General features: G+C 43.0%; 1 protein-coding gene across 1 annotated transcript; it reads right to left on the bottom strand.

Annotated features, from left to right (window-relative positions):
* Positions 1 to 1,216: 1,216 nt before the first annotated feature.
* LOC111954361 (lysosomal-associated transmembrane protein 4A) lies at positions 1,217 to 14,474 on the bottom strand. The gene is made up of 7 exons (XM_024134659.2): positions 14,249 to 14,474; positions 8,150 to 8,288; positions 5,515 to 5,591; positions 4,414 to 4,536; positions 3,951 to 3,999; positions 3,139 to 3,293; positions 1,217 to 1,976 (listed from the first exon to the last, which is right to left on the bottom strand). The coding sequence occupies exons 1-7, from the start codon at positions 14,375 to 14,377 to the stop codon at positions 1,902 to 1,904; spliced, it is 747 nt and encodes a 248-aa protein (XP_023990427.2). The 5' UTR covers positions 14,378 to 14,474; the 3' UTR covers positions 1,217 to 1,901.
* Between the last annotated feature and the right edge of the window lie 922 nt (positions 14,475 to 15,396).

The raw sequence follows: 15,396 nt of genomic DNA, 5'->3' as shown, positions 1-15,396 counted from the left end.
AGCAGAGACCAAGAGAGAGTGATGGAAGAATATCTGCTTCAGTAAGGTGGGCTTTTTAGCATTCATAGCCATGGTTGTCAATTGTACTGCAGAAATGAATGGCCTCACACTAGTACAGTACGGGGCGGTGCATGCACCTAAAAGTTGGATGTGATCCGCCAACGAAATCGGATTTCGCCACAGATGGAAACCACAAGCCTAGCTTTGCGATCTCCAAAGTTTGGGATTTTCCACAAATTGCGGCCGTGAATCCGCCATATAAATAGTTGAAACTCCCGTAAAATGGATAGCTATTGAAAAGATAGCTGATATGCATTTCTCTACATTGTAAAAGACACAGTGGGGCGACGGGGAGCGGCTTTGGAAAATGCTATCGTGCAATTATATCATTTATAAAATGGCAAGATATTTTTAGACTAGCACAAAAATAAGTGAATTTACAAATTATCCAATTATGATAATTCACCCCCCCCAAAAAAATGGAGGTGCAAAAACACAAGTTTCTCCCCTATTTTAATTAGCTCCATGTCTCAGGTGGCCAAGTAGACACAAGGCTGTTTGGCTTATCTCTGTCACAAAGAGGAATAACTTTGRAGCTTTTTCTGTTAATAAACAATGCTATGCTGGCAGATGGTAACATTGAAATAAAACCCAGCCCCAAAATAATTGTATATCATAGGAAAAGACACATTCACATGGATTTTAACACAGAGGGCAGTTTGGATTTGTCACTTTAAGCGCAAATATATAATAATTTGACTAAGTCAAGTTTTTGACTTAAATCATTGTGCAACATCACAGTTAAGCGCTGGCTGTCATCTTTCAGCCAAAAAAAGGGGGGGYGGGGGGGGGGATTTCGACTGGTATGAGCATTTAACCGAAGTACAGAACCAAATAGGTTCTCAACAAAAAGGACGTTTCTTTGCTCACATCAGGTAAAAATMTATGTACTCAGTCGGGTAATGGATACAAAATGTTTTTGAATGGTTTATTGAAGTAATTTGTTTCCCACAAGGATCAAAACACAATGTAAAGAAAAAGGCAGAAAGAAAGAGTAGCATGGATCCAGTACTGTTCACACTAGCCATTCGTTCCCTCCAGGTGAACCTTACGCTCTCCTTAAAGGGACAGTCCACTTCAAAACCAACGTTTGTCTGATGTTTTCAGTCCTCCAAAGTGGACTTTTGTTAAGAAGTATTATTATTTAATCTTGACATTGGACAAATTTTGAGGTCTGAAAACATCTGCCAAATGTTGGTGTACTATCCCTTTAACCAGCAGTGTCTGGACGCTTCGAACTGCAACACAATACACTAGCTTGACTAAGCTAACAACGCAAGATCACAAAGGCGGTGGCGGAGAATGAACATGGCACACACAGGTGGCGGATGGATGTCCAAGGCTAAATAAATAAAGGGATAAAGAGAAAGTGCTTCAAAACGTTCCAATCAAACTCTTAGAATAAAATCTAGATAATTTAACAAGCAAAAAACAATTAAAGGATAAAGATGAGTTATCATAAGTGGATTGTCTTAAGAGTATTCCTTTTTACATTCACGCGTTATAATACCAATCTATAAGGAAAGGATATTGTTTTTCTAAAGCTGGACTGGTGAAAGGCATTGAAGCGATGGTACTTTCACAATATCCCTTTTTTTATTAATGCATCAAAAGACGGGGCGAGACAAGGAAAGAAAAGTCGTAAAGCTTTCATCGCTTTATACACTACACGGCATCTGCCCCTCTCACTTGTCTACAATATAACACGGGTTTGAATGTTAGCAAGACTTTATAAAGAGTATCCCTCCTCTCTAGAAATGCATGGTGGGGTCAAAATGACGAGCTCTGGGTGGCCCACACACACATATAGATGGGGGTAGAGACGGGGGGGCACGGGGTCTTCAGGCAGGCATGTAGGGGGGAGGGGGCTCTTTCTCTGGCATCTTCATTGCCATCTCGTAGGTAGGCAGGATGTACTGAGGAGGGAGAATTATTTTAATTCATCAATCAATTTAAAAATATACTGCACACAGTGAGAGGACCAAAGCCATGGACATAATCATATTTGAGACATTTGATATTGTGCTAGATATTTCATCCGTCTAAAACTGGAAAGGAGGGCAGATTGGGTATACAGTACATTCGGGAATTATTCAGATCCCTTGACTTTTTCCACATTGTTACGTTACAATCTTATTCTAAAATTGATTAAATAAATTTTCCCCCCTCATCGATCTACACACAATACGCCATAATGACAAAGCAAAAACAGGTTTAGACATTTTTGCAAATGTATTAAAACTAAAACACATACCTTATTTACATAAGTATTCAGACCCTTTGCTATGAGACTCGAAATTGAGCTCTGTTGCATCCTGTTTCCATTGATCATCCTTGAGCTGTTTCTACAACTTGATTGGAGATCCTTGATACTTCAGAGCACTCAGGACCTCAGACTGGGGCGAAGGTTCACCTTCCAACAGGACAATGACCCTAAGCACACAGCCAAGACAACGCAGGAGTGGCTTCGGGACAAGTCTCTGAATGTCCTTGAGTGGCCCAACCAGAGCCCGGACTTGAACCTGATCGAACATCTCTGGAGAGACCTGAAAATAGCTGTGCAGCGACACTCCCCATCCAACCCGACAGAGCTTGAGAGGATCTGCAGAGAAGAATGGGAGAAACTCCCCAAATACAGGTGTGTCAAGCTTGTAGCATCATACCCAAGAAAACACGAGGCTGTAATCGCTGCCAAAAGGTTCTTCAACATAGTACTGAGTAAAGGGTCTGAATACTTATGTAAATGTCATTTAAGTTTTTTTATTCTTAATAAATTTGCAAACATTTATAAACTTGTTTTTGCTTTGTCATTATGGGGTAGTGCGCGTGTAGATTGATGAGGGGAAAAAACTATTAAGTCAATTTTAGAATAAGGCTTAAGGTAACAAAATGTGGAGAAAGTCAAGTGGTCTGAATACTTTCCGAACACAATTGAAACCACCTTGCATCCTTGAACTGACTAAGGATGTGAAAGGTATGCCCTCTACTGGTTATGCCACAGTATGCTTCAGAGGTTTGATTACGTGTGCCATTGACAATTCGTTTGGGACCCGGAGAGGAGGCTTTTCAGACACAAACCTGTGGAGGGGCCATGAAGTTAGGGTAAACAGCGCTCTCCTGCACATTCCTGTTGTTGATGTACTTGTAGCAGTTCCACACACTGTTGATCAGGTAAGCCTGGGGGGGGGGGGGGACAGCCAAAATGTTAAGTATTTTTACCTGAGCCAGTGATGCTCAATCCTGGTCCTAGAGAGCTACAATGTGCAGGCTTGTGTTCTAGCCCAGCTCCAACACCACTGATTCATCTCCAGAAGCTCTATCAACCATCTACTGAAGACCTGTCAGTCAAGGTCTATCAACCATCTACTGAAGACCTGTCAGTCAAGGTCTATCATCCGTCTACTGAAGACCTGTCAGTCAAGGTCTATCATCCGTCTACTGAAGACCTGTCAGTCAAGGTCTATCAACCATCTACTGAAGACCTGTCAGTCAAGGTCTATCAACCATCTACTAAAGACCTGTCAGTCAACGTCTATCAACCAATCTACTAGAAGACCTTCAGTCAAGGTCTATACCTCACTAAAGACCTGTCAGTATCAAGGTCTAATCATCAGTCTACTGAAGACCTGTCAGTCAAGTCTACTCAACACATCTACTAAGTACATTCCAGCAATCGGATGCGTATACGATCCATGTCTACTCAAATTCTCCGGATGGTATAAGAATCAACTTTAAATACAAGTGCAGTAAATCTAAATATTCATGAATCTGAAGATGGCGGAAAAATAAAGTTTAGTATTCAATCACTCATATTGTTCAGAAAACACACACCTTGTCGGGATGATGAGGGAAGGCGAAAGAAACGATGTGAGGACGAATAGGCAGCAGGCATGGCAGCGTGGAGTCCTGGAGAGTGGTGTTCTTGTAGGGAAAGTCCGGCTGAGACGAGGGAGCACACCATTCAGCACGTACAGAAAACTTAATAGCACCCCCATAAAAAACCAGGGATTGTACTGAAATATGGGCCTACAGAGCATCATTAGCGTCGGCGGATCCTTTAGCCGACAGGCCTGGGGGGGTGGCGGACTAAGTCCGGGACAAGGCCTGGAGGGGCGGGGCGTGCGTGTAACTAGCCGACAGGCCGAGGGGGGGCGTGACTAGCCGACAGGCGGCTGGGGGGTCGGGGTCCGTGGGACTAGCCGACAGGGGCTCGCCTGGGGGGTGGGGGCGGAATCTGCCGACAGGCCTGGGGGGGAGGGGGCGGTCGTGGACTAGCCGACAGGCTGGGGGGGGGGGTCGCTGGACTATGACCGACCCACGGCTGGGGGGGGTGTGGGACTGGATCTGACTCACAGCCTCTGTCATGTAGTCCTTGATCCGGGGTAGGTAGGTGAGGGAGCTGATGGCCACCAGACAACTCAGAGCAAAGTCAAAGAGCTGGTAGCAGAAGAACGGGATGAGCCAGCCGTCACGATGCTACATGGGGAGGAAGAGTAAACACACGTCATTGACCATACATGTAAAAGGATGGCCATTTCACAAGAGTTTGTCAGGTTGTTTGTCAAGCAAGAAGCATATCTAGCCCTAGCAAAAACCTGATCTAAATTTTGGGTTCTAAGCAATGTTGAGGATGTCACAAAATTCACAGGCATTGAATCAATCTATGTACATCTGTTCTTATGTCATCAGGACTGGGTATTTTGCCAGGGAGGCTACAGCCAGCAATGGAACTACTCTGACAAACACTGAATACAGGGCATCTACAAGGGTATCCTAAGAGCCTGTATTCACAGCTAAGGCATAACGTTCGTTGCTCACACAAAGATCAACCAAAACCTAGACAATGCGTCATGCTTTAGCGGTGCGTCGCCATTTAAAGTAGCAGCTCTATTCAGGTCCACGTCACATATCCATCAAACCTGTCAGTGTGGATGCCCATCAGGTAGGCCTGGTGAGGTAAAGATGATAACATTAGAACAACGTTGTGTAGCAAACTTTCCACTCACCCTGGTGGGGCTAGTTGAATGCACAAGCAAGGAGTTTGCATGCAGTGAATCTGTTATTGGTCAATGTGAATTGCTTAAAAAGCATTAAGACATTAAAGAAATATATTGTCCTTTCAGACACCAGGAAGGGACAAAGCACTGCCATCAGAGTTGTGTTCATTGGGGCACATAGATGTTTTAAAACATTTTGCAACACAAAACTCAAAATGAGTGTTTATTATTGGACAACTCCAGGTAGTTCTTCCCCGTTTCAGTCCGCTTTCTTCCACAATGAACATGACCACGGTTGAAGTTCAGGGAGAACTATCTTTTCAACTTCCTATTTCTCCCACTCCTCCAGGGGTAATTGTCGTCCCCGCTGTCACAACTTACATTTGTATGCTGGGCTTAGAATATATAAGACAACATTTGATTGACACACATACAAAATAAATGGATAGAAACTTACAGTAATGGCTCCATAGACCATCATGGCGCTGATAGTGAGCATCAACAGAGAGATTGCGAATCCCACACAGGCATTCTCTATAAGCAGAGAGAGAGAGAGTCAGAGAGACAGAGTTCATTCATTAGGGTCAAATACTTGTGTATTCAACTACAAACTCAACTTGTAGTAAGTCTTGAAATTAACGTCAGTCAAAGGCGTTGGGAGAATAATTTCCTAAATCTAAAAAATATTAACCCAAATGTTGAATTATCTTTAACTAACAATTGAATATAGTGGTATTGTGCACCTATCCTTGTGAGCCATCATGGCTGCCTGGTCTGGGCCCGTTGCATCCCACGATGGGGCCCCACAGAGTGCATTCATGCAACTGTCAGTGAGAGCGTTACTACAGAGGCCCAATTGATTTGTGTGTAACTGAAGCATCTCCAGGGATGCATTGCCTACTAACTCGCTCTCTTTTAGCGTTAGCGTGCTCTGGGGAGCCCTTAGCTTCTCCCACTCAGGCACTCAGTAGCATCAGTGAAGACAACGCACTACAACACAGGCTACGCTAGGCTAATTAATAGGCCTGCCATCTGCTGCACTCTGGTGCGTCGGTCAAGTGCTTCTGACAGCTCACAGCCTCGTGCTGGGCACTAAGTGAGTGAGGTGAGGCGATGCATGTGTGGTTCACTCCAGACTATCAGTCAGTCGTTCTAAAGCTGTGCAGGAAGCCGTTTCTCTTCGGAGTCTAACATATCCGATTGTCGTAACGGTAACTGATGCAATCTGCAAGCCATTCCTTCCTAGTAGGGCATTTATGAGTGTGACTGTGTGAGTGAATGAGAAGAGGAGTGTGTGAGTGAATGAGAAGAGGCGTGTGTAGTCCATGCGGAGCTCCCAAATTCAGTTCTGAAGCTGTGCATTGTGTGTGTGTGTGTGTGTATCAGAAGGGTCGTCACTGATGCAATCTGTAGCCTAATCCATTACAGTAGATCGTTTAGCATTACGTCCCGTGTCTGTCTGAGGCCAGGCTATACATTCATCAGCCTCTGCCAGGCATTCTGGACCGGGGCATCTGCCAACACCAACAGGATAACTGTGTACCTTTCTATGCGCGTGTGAAATATCTGATATTACAGTGAAAGAGGTCAGTGGAAAAGAACAGATGTAAATGGTAGTCAAATACAGAACTTTTTCCATTTTGTTGAGGTAATCGTAGGAGAGTATTCGGATGGAACAACATCTCTTATTTGGGGCTTCTCCATTTGTTTTCAGCTCTGTTAGAATACTTCAGAAAGGTATCCTGCCTTCCTACCTACCTGGAGGTAATCACAGATCTGAAGTGGTTGGATTGCCGACACTAATAGGGCGCTAACGTTGTTTAATACCGATCCAATCACTTATAGATCTGTGCTTACCACAAGGACACAAGAAAGGAAAGATGCATTTTCAAGTACTCTGACAGGGGCCCTCTTCTAACAGGGGCCCTCTTCTAACAGGGGCCCTCTTCTAACAGGGGCCCTCTTCTAACAGGGGCCCTCTTCTAACAGGGGCCCTCTTCTAACAGGGGCCCTCTTCTAACAGGGGCCCTCTTCTAACAGGGGCCCTCTTCTAACAGGGGCCCTCTTCTAACAGGGGCCCTCTTCTAACAGGGGCCCTCTTCTAACAGGGGCCCTCTTCTAACAGGGGCCCTCTTCTAACAGGGGCCCTCTTCTAACAGGGGCCCTCTTCTAACAGGGGCCCTCTTCTAACACACCTTGTACTTTGATATCAGGTCACGGCGGTTCAGTCCCTCATGTTTTGTCTGTAAACAATATCCTTTATTTAAACCGTAGGTGGGAGTCCTAGAAAAGGATAGACAGCATTGAAAGTGTCCTACCGGGGATTCATACCTCTAACGCGGGGCGATGTCATACCATTGCTTGTCCGAAGTCGGCTGTGTAGGCTCCAAACTGGCTCGCAACCTTCTTAAAACACGTCAACCAAGTGGGAAGATGCTGTCTAGAAATGGCACCCATGAAGCCACAGCAGTGCCAGGCTTTGGATTTACATAACACGTGCACCCCGTCCCTCCCCTCCCCCCTTTCTTTTGGCACAGCCCTGCTGTGTGTGCGTGTGTTGTGGGGGTGGTTCAGTCGCTGCCCACAAGAGCCAAGCCCTTTCAGCTCTTACTGAGTCACTTTCTGGGAAATGAGGAGTCCTTGTGCAACCAAGCCAAATAAACAACGGAATCGCACCGAATAAACTAAACACAACAGCCAGCCACAGAGAGCACAGCTCAGCGCTGCCCAGCTCCAGGTTACATATTAAAATCCTGCTTTTACAGGCTTTGGGCCTGTGACAAAATAAGAGTTGTAGCTAAATCAGTCTGTATAGGGCTGAAAGGTTAAAGAAGCAGGCATTTGGCGAAAGTTATCAATGCTGGATGAGAAGGGGATTGGTGTGTGTGTGTGTGTGTTTGAGAGAGCTATGAGGTACCAGTCCAGACAAAGTACTGCAGCTTTGCTAACAAATACCAAAATCGGGAGACTATGCTAAATCATGCCAGCTACTGCCTTTTGGGAAGATAAATACAGATTATCGTGGATGCTGTCACTACTGGCCTACGTAGACAACTCAAGTTGAACCAAACATGAAGATACAACGAACTAACCCTTTAAAACATTCCCCTCCACCTGGAGGGTGTGGCTAAAGTAGTGCTCGATAACCTCATACTGCAGGTCCACAGTGGGCACGTTCTCTGGGTGGGTCACGGCCACGGTCAGCAGAATGCCCATCAACAGGTTCACCACCTGGAGAGACAGAAAGGCATTGTTATGTCCTTCAACACATAGCCTGGTCCTAGATCGGTTTGTGCTGGTTTGCCAACTCCTATAATGTGGCGTGAGTGACAATGACCATAGGAGTTGTCAAGACATTACAAACAGATCTGAAACCAGGCTAGGATACAGTCTGTTGTAGATTAGAACTTTGATATTTTGTGACATACTAGGTTTCTGTTTCCACAGATAAGCAACAAATTACACTTCATTTTATTTGAACAAATGAAGGCGCTCTCATTAGGATTAGCCTAAATAATAGTTATTATTACCAGGTGGTTTGTATGGTTGCTAGGAGTCCTTTCCCCTAATCTGTTTAATGGACTTTCCCTGTCAAAGTGTATGTTATATTTAAAATATTAAATCCCTCTCACACATTGCATAATATATTCAATGATTAGACTTGTGATATAGGCCTCTGTCATCAATGTATCCAGAGGTTTTGCCAACAACCGTTGTGAACGACGACAGATGGATCAAATGTGTCTTTTTACACTTGTCAACTGTTGGATGTTAAATCATGCACCGTTACCGATCTTCACTGAGCAAAAAAACAACAAAAACACTCCAAGAGATGTTATACACTTGTGGTTACGGTCCCTCCGTAATTCTCACTTCTTATAATACATATATCAAGTATTAAAAATGTAAAAAACACGAGACGGAGAAAGTGAACATTTATTGAAGACAATCCCGCAGGTGAAGAAGGCGGATGTGGAGGTCCTGGGCTGGAGTGGTTAAGTGTGGCCTGTGGTTGGTCTGCGACAGTCAATTCTCTGGGAACAGCTCTGGTGAACATTCCTGCAGTCAGAATGCCAATTACACACTCCCTCAAAACTAGAGACATCTGTGGCATTGTGTTTTGTGACAAAACTGCACATTTTAAAAAGTGGCCTTTTATTGTTCCCAGAACCTGTGTAATGATCATGTTGTTTAATCAGCTTCTTAATATGCCACACCTGTCAGGTGGATGGATTAGCTTGGCAAAGGAGAAATAGTCAATGTGTTGTAGAGTGGTGGCCTGTTGCCAGAGAATTGAATGTTCATTTCTCTACCATAAGCCGCATCCAACGTCATTTTAGAGAATTTGGCAGTACGTCCAACTGGCCTCACAACTGCAGACCATGTGTAACCACGCCAGCCCAGGACCTCCACACCTGCCTTCTTCACCTGCGGGATCGTCAGACAGCCACCTGATGAAACTGGTTTTGCACATCCAAAGAATTTCTGCACAAACAGTCTCAGGAAAGTGCATCTGCGTGCTCATCATCCTCACCAGTCTTGACCGGACTGCAGTTTGGCGTTTTAACCTTCTTCAGTGGGAAAATGCTCACCGTTGATGACCACTGGTATGCTGGAGAAGTGTGCTCTTCACAGATGTATCCCTGTTTCAACTGTACCGGGTAGATGGCAGACAGTGTGTATGGCATCGTGTGGGTGAGCGGTTTGCTGATGTCGACGTTGTGTACAGAGTGCCCCATGGTGGCAGTAGGAATATGGTCAATGTTCCTAGCCTATTCCCTGGGACTGCCAGGCAGAAGAAACATCAGCCCACACAGAGAAACACGAGATTGTATTTCACTCAACTTTCTAGAGTTTTCCCCATTAGTTAACACTATCAACATTTCCCTTTACTGTGGGAATTGTGATCAAATCAACACAATAGCCACTTCCAATGCTACATACTGAAACAAAACAAACTCTTCAAAACTTAGTATGCAAAACTAACAATGCAAGAGATTTTGTTGTAGGCAGAACGCATCGGAGTAGGATTCTATTGCATTGACTGGCACGACTCTACACAAATCAGTGCGCCATAAATAAGAGCTGCAGTCGGGCCTATATGCAAAAAGGCACTTTGCCATATATGGATCTGTGCCATTCACTTTGAACTGGACTGTGTTTACAGCATGAGCGGTTGTCCGTAGATGTGCTTGTTTTGAGAGCAAAGTGACAGCTACATGTAGCGGTGTGTGCACATTTGTACATATCCTTTGCTACTTAGTGAGTTAATACATAATTTGTAGTCAGCAATGTGGGAGTGTTTGCCTCCTACAAGAGCACAAGGTGTGCATTTCCAGACATCTTTGAAGCGAGTCAGAGCTTTTTTTGTCATAAAAAGGGACAGTGTTGTATTTTGAGGCAGTCTTGAATAAGCTAAGTAGCCAATAGGCGGAGGGTAGCATACATTTTGATGGTAGGCCACAATGGTAGGCCTACATTATGATCAAATAGCCACAGTAGCCTATTTGATCACTGTTAAAACTAACTTAAAGTGGGTACAACCTCAGTGTTCACAGTAAACGCACGCCGGAAGTTGCACAGCATTTTAAATGTTCAAGTTTGCGCTCGGCAGACCTGAATCTTGCTCAGTGATGAAAAACATTTGAGGGAACATTGGTTATGCTATGGGCAGGCATAAGCTACGGGCAAAGAACACAATTGCATTGTATCGACAGCAATTATGAATGCAGAGATACCGTGACGAGATCATGAGGCCCATTGTCGTGCCATTCATCCACCGTCATCACCTCAAGTGTCAGCATGATAATGCACGTCCCCATGTCACAAGGATCTGTACACAATTCCTGGAAGCTGAAAATGTCCCAGTTCTTCTATGGCCTGCATACTCAGCAGACAAGTCACCCATTGAGCATGTTTGGGATGCTCTGGATTGACGTGTACAACAGCGCGTTCCAGTAAATATCCAGCAACTTTGCACAGCCATTGAAGAGGAGTGGGACAACATTCCACAGGCCACAATAAATAGCCTGATCAACTCTATGCAAAGGAGATGTGTCCCACTGCATGAAGTAAATGTTCACACCATACCCTGACTGGTTCTCTGATCCATACTCCTACTTAAAAAAAAAAAGGCGTTTCAAAAACAAATCTGTGACCAACAGATGCATATCTGTATTCCCAGTCATGAGAAATTGATAGATTACGGTCTAATCAATGTATTTCAATTGACTGATGTCCTTATATGAACTGTAAATTGTTGCATGTTGCCATTATATTTTTGTTCAGTGTATACAGCTAACTAGGTACTGTTAGCTAGCTAACTAGGTACTGGTAGCTAGCTACCGCTAGCACTAGCTACAGCACCGGCACCAGATGTGCATGGGCGGGAGCTGAAAGGAGAAGGGTGTAATTGCAGACCGAAATTCAAGGTGTTCCTGCATATGCAGGAATGCCTACATCAGAGCTGCCAACTCTCACACATTGGCTGTGAGACACGCACATTTGACCCTCTTCAGGCCACACCTCATATCTCATACATTGAAAACTCCTGCATTTATTTTCCTAATTTATACATTAGCGCGTTAACTGTCCTCCAAATCTTTTGGAAATCAAAGCATCTGCGCCTACAATTTAACATCATGAGCGGAACCACTACCATTGTCCTGTCTTGCCACAGCACTGTGAACCACAGCACATTGAAGCAAATGATTGGTCTAGTTATGTGAAGGATCAAGGGGATTGGATGCATGTTTTAAAGAAACGCCCCTCAAGATTAGAGTGGAGCTGAGTTTATAAAACTGTAAAAAGAACAGCATGGTAGCTGTGTTTTAGGTAAAATGTCAACAGAATTAAGTTCTTGTTACTCCCGTCCATAAATCTATTGCAGAATGCAGCCTTTTGACAGCATGTACTAAAGTCGATTTAACCCACACTTGCATTAGTTCCCTCGTTTGTTTATTGGCATTTAGGCTGGGATAACAAAAAGGGAGCAGACAGACCTACAGTATGTTTTAGCAGGGAAGTTTGGTAGGGTGACCTGATTTGGAACTATGACAATAATTGTGTCAGATTGTGAACCCAAAAGTGCAAAAGTGTACGTTTGATTCTAAAGGGGACGGAAAATAATTTGGTTAGGGTGTAGTGGTAGATTTGTCATATTTGTATTATCCATTTATTTAGTCTGATCAGTAGAACAATTCTAATTCTTAACAATGGGCTAAAATATAGGGTAATTACTGTGCTTGTCAGCAAGAACACTACTGTTATTCCCCAAACTTGTATTATTCCATTTTGCCAGTGGAATTACCTATTTGAAATATGATATACCTATTGTGTCTTTCAAAACGAATGATGTATTATTGTATTATTGCAGCCATTCATGGACAGTTTTGAACAAGTCATACAAATCAGCAAACGGATGTTAAATGCTCCAGGAATCAAATATAATTGTATACAGTTTAGTATTGTGCACATGCTAGGCAGAGATGGTAGGGGGACTCACCTCATAAATACATATTTTGTCTATGTAGAGTAAGATGATGTCAAGGATATTCAACTAGTAGGCATAAACCACCTAAATATTGATATTCATTCAAATGGTCTTGAAGGTTGGGTGATTGAGAAATTAATTGTTATAACAAGAACATTTTCGAACACCCAGCACCTGGAAAACATAGATCAAGGGGTAGCCAACCCTCCTGGAGAGCAAGCAGGGGTTTCTTCCAGACCTATTTTAAAGAGATAGCTAGTTCACCCAAATTACAAAATGTTTGTGTCCTTACCTTGAAAGCAGTCTATGATTTGGTTACCCCTTGCCATCAACCTTTACAGGATTGGTGGGTCCCCCACGGGACGGTTGAACTAACGTAGGCTAATGCGATTAGCATGAGGTTGTAAGTAACAAGAACATTTCCCAGAACATAAACCTATCTTATATTGTCAGAAAGCTTAAATTCTTGTTAATCTAACTGCACTGTCCAATTTACATTGCTATTGTTTGAGGAGTGCACAGTTATGAACTTGAAAGGTTATTAATAAACCAATTAGGCACATTTGGGCAGTCTTGATACAACATTTTTAACAGAAATACAATGGTTCATTGGATCAGTATAAAACTTTGCACATACACAGCTGCCATCTAGTGGCCAAAAATGTTTTTTCTTTGTATTATCTTTTACCAGATCTAATGTGTTATATTCTCCTACATTCATTTCACATTTCCACAAACTTCAAAGTGTTTCCTTTCAAATGGTATCAAGAATATGCATATCCTTGCTTCAGGTCCTGAGCTACAGGCAGTTAGATTTGGGTATGTCATTCTAGGCGAAAATTTWAAAAAAAGGGTCCGATCCTTAAGAGGTTTAAAAAAAGAAGAAGAAAGAAGTAAACTCCTGTGCAGAGCACTACACACAACTTTCTACCTGAGAACAGGGATCAATCCCGGGTTCCAATCTTCCCACATTTTCTAACATTCTACCGTCTCCCTAGTTCATTTCATTACAGTCTGAATGATTCTCAAACCACGTAAACAAAATGTTAGAAAAAATATTAGCATACTTTAAATTTCATCCCCTCAAAGTGGTCGAATGTTGAGTGTTCATTTAATGTTCAAAGCATCCTGAATACACCAGACCTGTGTTTTTTATTTTGTATTTTTTTCCACCCTGGTCATAGGCCTAAACCAATACGCAGAATTGCAGTAAATTAGCTTTAAAACAGTAACATATTCCCAGTGCCCCTTCTAGGGACTGTGTCAGGGGGCAATGAAATCCATTTAGCAAATCTCACTCCAGTTTTCTTCAAAAGTTGGCAGCCCTGCCCGAATTGCGTGCCGCAATCACACTATTGGCTGAAAGTCCCTAACGGGTAACGTTGACACGTAACTAATTAACTAATTTAGCTAACGTTAGATAACTATCCGATTACATTTGCTAGTTAGTTAGSTAATATAGGAACATTTACATAATCTAGCTAGCAATATGTTCCAGAGTAGGGCACGCATTCAGATATCAAAGTGACTTTCTCGACAAATACTAGCTTCGGTTTAACTTACTGGTAACAAGCTAGCTAGTTAGTTATTACAACGGCCTACTATCAGTAGTGGCAACGAGGGGGTACTGCAACATGACTGCAACGAAGCTAACGTTAGCACAATCTAAAGGCAAGGCGACCATTTGTATAGTACGTACCATGTACCAGGTGCCGAGAATGATGGTTCCCGTCCTGACATGGCAACACCCACAGCATCTCGTTGTGTAGAGCCTGTGTCGATTCGGTTTAAAATGGTGCATGTCTTCCTCTAAAGTAGGGATAAACATCGCTGAAGCTGCGCGATGAAGAAAGCCTGCACCATCAACAACCGACAGAGATATGAAGCGCCCACTTTTATGACTGGCGTGGTGAAAGAAAACACAAACTATACCCTGTTTTGATTGACAGACAATTTGGCCATTAGTAGAGCTAAGATGGTGAACGTCAACAAATCAGCTGCCACAGCTCACACTGACAAATACTCAGAACTGTCCCCTGTGGCCCAGGGGTTGAGGGTGATGATGGGGAGGGAATACAACACCATCATCAGTTTCCATTCTCTCACATCAGTTTCCCATTTCTAAAAGACGATATGCTCTCCAAAAAAGAAAACAAACTGCTCTTTGTTATTCAGAACATTTTATTGTTCTACCCTTACACACTAAACATCTCTCACCTCTGCTTTTTGGGGATTAAACGAGTTACAATATGCAGAGAATCTATAAACATGAATAGAATCCATAACTAAAGTGGATGCATACAGTATTCAGGTCAATGACAGGGCAACGCAGAAGTCTTTTGGTGTGTTTGGCTATTGTTGCTGTTGTTTTTGTTTCCATTTACCTCAGTTAACGCTGCAATGATGGAATGATGGATACATGGTAAAACAACAATGAACTACGGTGCCTTCAAAAATAATTCACATGCCTTGACCTTTTCCACATTTTGTTATGTTACAGCCTGAATTTAAAATTTATTAAAATTAGATTTTGTGTTACTGGCCTACACACAATACCCCATATTGTCAAAGTGGAGTGATGTTTTTAGAAATGTTTTACAAATTCATGTAAAATGAAAAGCTGAAATGTCTTATGTCAAAATATTCAACTCCTTTGTCATGGCAAGCCTAAATAAGTTAAAGAGTACAAATGTGCTTAACATGTCACATCATGAGTTCCATTTAATGACTACCTCATCTCTGTACCCCACACATACAATTATCTCTAAGGTCCCTCAGTCGAGCAGTGAATTTCAAACAGATTCAACCACAAAGACCAGGGAGATTTTCCAATGCCTCGCAAAGAAG

This window comes from Salvelinus sp. IW2-2015, linkage group LG28 (assembly GCF_002910315.2).
Source record: "Salvelinus sp. IW2-2015 linkage group LG28, ASM291031v2, whole genome shotgun sequence".
Lineage (NCBI taxonomy): Eukaryota > Metazoa > Chordata > Actinopteri > Salmoniformes > Salmonidae > Salvelinus > Salvelinus sp. IW2-2015.
This window is presented reverse-complemented; position numbering and strand designations above follow the sequence as displayed.